General features: G+C 45.3%; 1 protein-coding gene across 1 annotated transcript in view; it reads right to left on the reverse strand.

Moving 5' to 3' along the window:
* LOC116473907 (large ribosomal subunit protein uL23-like) overlaps positions 1 to 1,687 on the reverse strand; it is a 37,193-nt gene extending 35,506 nt beyond the window's left edge. The window contains exons 1-2 of the mRNA XM_058442081.1: positions 1,626 to 1,687; positions 154 to 227 (exon numbers count right to left, since the gene is read on the reverse strand). Coding sequence (XP_058298064.1) covers positions 154 to 227; positions 1,626 to 1,687 — 136 coding nt within the window. The remainder of the gene's footprint in view (positions 1 to 153; positions 228 to 1,625) is intronic.
* Between the last annotated feature and the right edge of the window lie 4,495 nt (positions 1,688 to 6,182).

Raw genomic sequence — 6,182 nt, forward strand, 5'->3', positions numbered from 1 at the left:
TCTCATTCTTAATTATACACCCAAGAGAAAAATATTCATACATTAAGCAAATGACAGGAATGTTTATAATAGCTCAAAACTGGAAACAATGATGCGTACATCAGCGGGAGAATAGATAAATAAATGTTGGCATAGCCAAAGGTGGAATACTACTCAGCGGTAAGAAGGAATGAACTACCAACACAACCACATAGTACTCGTAGACACGATGCTCAGTGAAAAAGCATCTGAGCACAAAAGAGTACATACTGTATGGTTCCACTTAAAGGTCAAGAACAACAAAATTCATTGATGATGACAGAAATTAAAATCATGATTTCTAGCTGGGAGTGGTGGCTCATACCTGTAATCCCAGCTGCTCGGGAGGCTGAGGCAGGAGAATGGCTTGAACTCGGGAGGCGGAGGTTGCAATGAGCTGAGATCACACCAGTGCACTCCAGCCTGGGTGGACAGAGCAAGACTCCATCTCGAAAAATAAAAAAAAAAATCTTGGTTTCTTCTGGCAAGGGCGGCTGTAGACTGGAACCGGCACAAGGAGCCTTTTTGAGGAGCAAGAAATGTTAAAGAATCTAGATTTTGCCAGGCTCGGTGGCTCACCGAGTAAGTTGTAATCCCAGCACTTCAGGAGACTGAGGGGGGCGGATCACCTGAGGTTAGGAGTTCGAGACCAGCCTGACTAATATGGAGAAACCCCATCTCTGCTAAAAATACAAAATTAGCCGGGCGTAGTGGCGCGTGCCTGTAATCCCAGCTACTGCGGAGGCTGAGGCAGGACAATCACTTGAACCCGGGAGGCGGAGGTTGCGGTGAGCTGATGACGCCATTGCACTCCAGCCTGGGCGACAGTGCAAGACTCCATCTCAAAGTATAATTAAGAATGATGGGCTGGGCATGGTGGTGCAAAAAAAAAAAAAAATCTAGATCTTGATCTGGTTAATGGTTATGCCTGTGAATACAGATATAAATATTCACCCAACTGTAAACTCCATATTAGTGCATTTTTATCTGGTTTATTGTATATGTACTTCAGTAAAGAAGAAAAAAAAAGACACAAATAAAGGAGGGAAGAACTCACCCTCAATTCTATCACCACTAGAAAACAATGTTTTTTTTTCTTGAACTGTTTCCATTCTAACCGCCCCAGCACTACGAAGAGGTGCAGTTTTGTAATTGGAACGTCTGATGAGCATCTGATGAGTGGATCCAGAGCTTATCCCCTCATGTCGAGTTGATGATGATAGTTCAGCTTCTAGACTTGAGCAAGATGACAGTAAAGGGAAGTGGAAACCCTGGGTCACTGGCTCAGGAAGAGAGCCAGGTTTACATCAACGTTGCAACAAATCTGGTGGCTTTTTTTTTTTCCGTGTTGCTGTTTCTTTTCTTCCTCTTCATCTTTGGGTCCGTTTGCCTACTTTTCTTGGACTGATTTTCCACTCTCCCCCACTACACAGCATACTGTCTGGGGAGGAGGGGGGTCTTTACATTTTCTTCCACTCTCCTGCTTTCCCATATTTTCTCATGTGTCGCAGCGAATTCAATGGTATGTGCTAACATTTTCTTTTATGAGTCTATTCCAGGGGCTCACATCCTGTCCCCTGCCGGAGGAGCCTTCCAGTAGCCCTTACAGCCGCATTCTCAGGCTTTTATCCACTCTTTTTGAAACAGTGCCTGTGACATTCCCACTCATTACAGCATGCCCCTCCCATGCCTCCAGGAAATTCTCCGTTTTCCCACCGGCTTTCTTACTCAGCAGCTATTCTGAGTCTAATGTGCTTCTTTCACCCTCAGCCTTCCTCAGGAAGACATAAAAAAGGGTAAAAAAGAACATTTATTTCTCAGGAAGGATTGGTCAGCCGACTGAGTTGTCTGAGGGTCTAAAAGGATGAGGGGGTAACTCAAAGGATAAATGCTTGAGGGGGGCCGGGCGCGGTGGCTCACGCCTGTAATCCCAGCACTTTGGGAGGCCGAGGCGGGCGGATCACGAGGTCAGGAGATCGAGACCATCCTGGCTAACACGGTGAAACCCCGTCTCTACTAAAAATACAAAAAATTAGCCGGGCGAGGTGGCAGGCGCCTGTAGTCCCAGCTACGCGGGAGGCTGAGGCAGGAGAATGGCGTGAACCCCGGGGGGCGGAGCCTGCAGTGAGCCGAGATCGCGCCACTGCACTCCAGCCTGGGTGAAAGAGCCAGACTCCGTCTCAAAAAAAAAATAATAATAATAAAATAAAAAATAAAAAAGAAAGAGAATGCCTTTGGGCCTTTTTTTTTTTTTTTTTTTTTTTTTTTTTTTTTTTTGAGACAGAGTCTTGCTCTGTCACCCAGGCTGGAGTGCAGTGGTGCCCATCTCAGCTCACTGCAACCTCCGCCTCCTGGGATCAAGCAATTCTTGTGCCTCAGTCTCCCAAGTAGCTGGGATTACAGGCGTCCACCACCATGCCTGGCTAATGTTTTTGAATTTTTAGTAGAGATGGGGTTTCACCATGTTGGCCAGGCTGGTGCTGAACTCCCGACCTCAGATGATCCACCAACCTCGGCCTCCCAAAGCACTGGGATTACAGGCATGAGCCACCGCGCCCGGCCTGGGTTGTTATTTTTTGGCAGTAAATAGTAAATTCTAAACAGAAACAGGTGGGCTACATCTTTGTCTTAATATGTGTACGGTATTTTAATAAAAATCTTTTAAATACATTATTTAAGTTGATCTTCAAACTTTAGTGTGAAGTAAAGTAGATAATATTATCGCCATTTTACAGGTGTAAAAACTGAAAGATAATTTAAATGGCCAATTTAAGGTCATAATATCTTGTTTTTTTTTTTTGAGATGGAGTCTCGCTCTGTCACCCAGGCTGGAGTGCAGTGACAGGATCTTGGCTCACTGCAAGCTCCGCCTCCTGGGTTCATGCCATTCTCCTGCCTCAGCCTCCCGAGTAGCTGGGACTACAGGTGCCCGCCACCATGCCTGGCTAATTTTTTGTATTTTTAGTAGAGACGGAGTTTTAATGTATTAGCCAGTATGGTCTCGATCTCCTGACCTCATGATCCACCTGCCTCAGCCTCCCAAAGTGCTGGGATTACAGGCATGAGCCACCGCGCCCGGCCAAGGTCATAATATTAATAAGTTGTGAATTAGGACTAGAAACTGCATTTCCTAATTCCTAGCCAAGTTCATTTATGCTTACATATTCCTTTGATTTCACTGGCCTCGATGAGTGAAGAGGTCACCCAATCATCCCGTTTGTCCAGAACTATTTCAGTTTTAGCACTGAAAGGCTCTGGACAAACCTGGAAGGTTGGTCATTTTACAAAACAAACAAAGGAGTCAGATAGCTATCACAGCTTGGAAATGGCAGAGAAAAACAAAACCAACTTGATTTAGCTCATTCCTGCTCTTCCATTCCCAAAGGAAAGTTTTTGTTTTTTTTTTCAGACAGAGTCTTGCTTTGTCACCCAGGCTGGAGTGCTACCATGTGATCTCCGCTCATCGCAACCTTCGCCTCTGGGTTCAAGCGATTCTCCTGCCTCAGCCTCCCGAGTAGCTGGGATTGCAGGCACTCACCAACACTCCCTGCTAATTTTTTGTATTTTTAGTAGAGACAGGGTTTCACCATGTTGGCCAAGCAGGTCTCGAACTCCTGACCTCGTGATCCGCCCGCCTTGGCCTCCCAAAGTGGTGGGATTACAGGCGTGAGCCACCATGCGCAACAGGAAAGTTATTTTTAATCAATGAACAACAAAATATCCACATATTTATGCACTATGTTTATCAACTGTATTGCTTGACTTGGAGATCATCTAGACTAGTGCTACTGAAATTGTGGTCCATGGACCAGCAGCATCAGCATCTCCTAGGATCCTGTTAGAAATGCAAACTCGCCAGGCACGGTGGCTCACGCCTGTAATCGCAGCACTTTGGGAAGCTGAGGCGGGCGGATCAGGAGGTCAGAAGTTCAAGACCAGCTTGGCCAACATGGTGAAACCCCGTCTCTACTAAAAATACAAAAATTAGCCGGGTGTGGTAGCATGCACCTGTGTTCCCAGCTACTCAGGAGGCTGAGGCAGGAGAATCGCTTGAACCCGGGAGGCGGAGGTTGCAGTGAACCAAAATTGCCCCATTGCGCTCCAGCCTAAGCGACAGAGCAAGACTCTGTCTCAAAAAAAATAAATAAATAAAATAAACAGATTTCTGAGCAGAATTTTTCCATTGCTGGCCGGGCACAGTGGCTCACGCCTGTAATCCCAGCACTTTGGGAGGCTAAGGTGGGTGGATCACCTGAGGTCAGCAGTTCCAGACCAGCCTGGCCAACATGGTGAAATCCCATCTCTACTAAAGGAATACAAAAATTAGCCAAGCGTGGTGGTGTGCACCTGTAATTCCAGCTACTCGGGAGGGTAGGCAGGAGAACTGCATGAACCCAGGGGGCGGAGGTTGCAGTAACCAAGATCTAGCCACTGCATTCTGCCTGGGTGACAGAGCAAGATTCCGTCTCAAAAAAAAAATTTTTTTTCCATTGCTTCAACTCATTCACTAACCTTTCCCTACATGGAACAAATCCCATTGTTGGTAAAAAAAAAAAAAAAAAAAAAAAAAAAAAAAGAAACGAAAAAAAGAAAAAATCATCCTTATGAAATTATGAAATCTCTTATCTAACATTCTGATCCTAAATGAGAGTGGATAATATCATTTCACGTTGGTTTTTTTCTTTATTGTCTTTTCCTAAGGCCATTCCAAGTGTATTTCATGTACCACTCAAAGTATGGTGTCCAGAACTAATCTTAGTGAAAAAACTATAGTACATCAAAAGAAAGACCTTGTGGTTACAATGTGAATATTCATAAGTTTTAAAAGAAAATATACATGTGGCTGGTCTGAGTACAGTGGCGTTTACAACCAACTGACCACAACCAGTTATGAATTTCTTCATTCCTTTTCCACTCACACTGCTTCACTTGACCAGCTTTAAAAAGAAAAAAAGAACTATACATGTTTAAGAATCATGAGATCTGGCTGGGCACAGTGGCTCATGCCTGTAATCCCAGCACTTTGGGAGGCCGAGGCAGGTGGATGACCCGAGGTCAGGAGTTCGAGACCAGCCTGACCCACATGGAGAAACTCTGTCTCTACTAAAAATATGAAATAAGCCAAGCATGGTGGCGCATGCTTGTAATCCCAGCTACTTGGGAGGCTGAGGCAGGAGAATTGCTTGGACCTGGGAGGTGGAGGTTGCGGTGAGCCGAGATCATGCCATTGCACTCCAGCCTGGGCAACAAGAGCGAAACTCTGTCTCAAAAAAAAAAAAAAAAAAAAAAAGAATCATGGGATCTAAAAACAGAAAGAAAGAATAATCTGAATCACAGAGAAGGGGAAAATAGATGACAGGTTAATTTACAAGAGAAAGGATTTGCTGAATGAGTTTTGCCAGCAGGGACTGGATTTGGGCTCCCAATTTGTGTTTTCTCAGGGTTTTGTGTAACTTGGCTGGTATCAGTCTTCATAGTTTCTCTGTACTCTGTTCTAGGACTCAATCCAAAAGGTCACCTTCCAACTCCAATCTGGCTTCTTTTAGCCCATCTATTCTAGCTCTCTCTTTTCCTTCCCCTCATTCTTCCCCAGAGAGAGGTTGCTATGGGGATGGCATCATCATAGAAAGCCAGCTGGTAGAGAGAAGCAGTGACAGAAGCAGAAACAAAAGGGTGCAGAAAGAAAAAAGACGAAGGTAAAAACAATAGGCACAGACATAGGTGAGAATTGAGACGGTCAAGGCCAGGCGCGGGCTCACGCCTGTAATCCCAGCACTTTGGGAGGCCGAGGTGGGTGGATCACGAGGTCAGGAGATTGAGACCATCCTGGCTAACATGGTGAAACCCCGTGTCTACTAAAAAAAAAAAATACAAAAAATTAGCCGGGCGTGGTGGTGGGCGCCTGTAGTCCCAGCTACTTGGGAGGCTGAGGCAGGAGAATGGCATGAACCCAGGAGGCAGAGCTTGCCACCATGCACAGCTGAGATCATGCCACTGCACTGCAGCCTGGGCATTAGAGCAAGACTCCGTCTCGAAAAAAAAAAAAAAAAAAGAGAGAATTGAGACAGTCAAAAGAGGAACTACACAGGTGATAAAATGCCATCAACACATTTACTTCTGGAAATGGATGGAGGCATTGCCCACAGTTAGAGGAACACAGCAGA

Source organism: Hylobates moloch, unplaced genomic scaffold (genome assembly GCF_009828535.3).
Source record: "Hylobates moloch isolate HMO894 unplaced genomic scaffold, HMol_V3 SCAFFOLD_8, whole genome shotgun sequence".
Lineage (NCBI taxonomy): Eukaryota > Metazoa > Chordata > Mammalia > Primates > Hylobatidae > Hylobates > Hylobates moloch.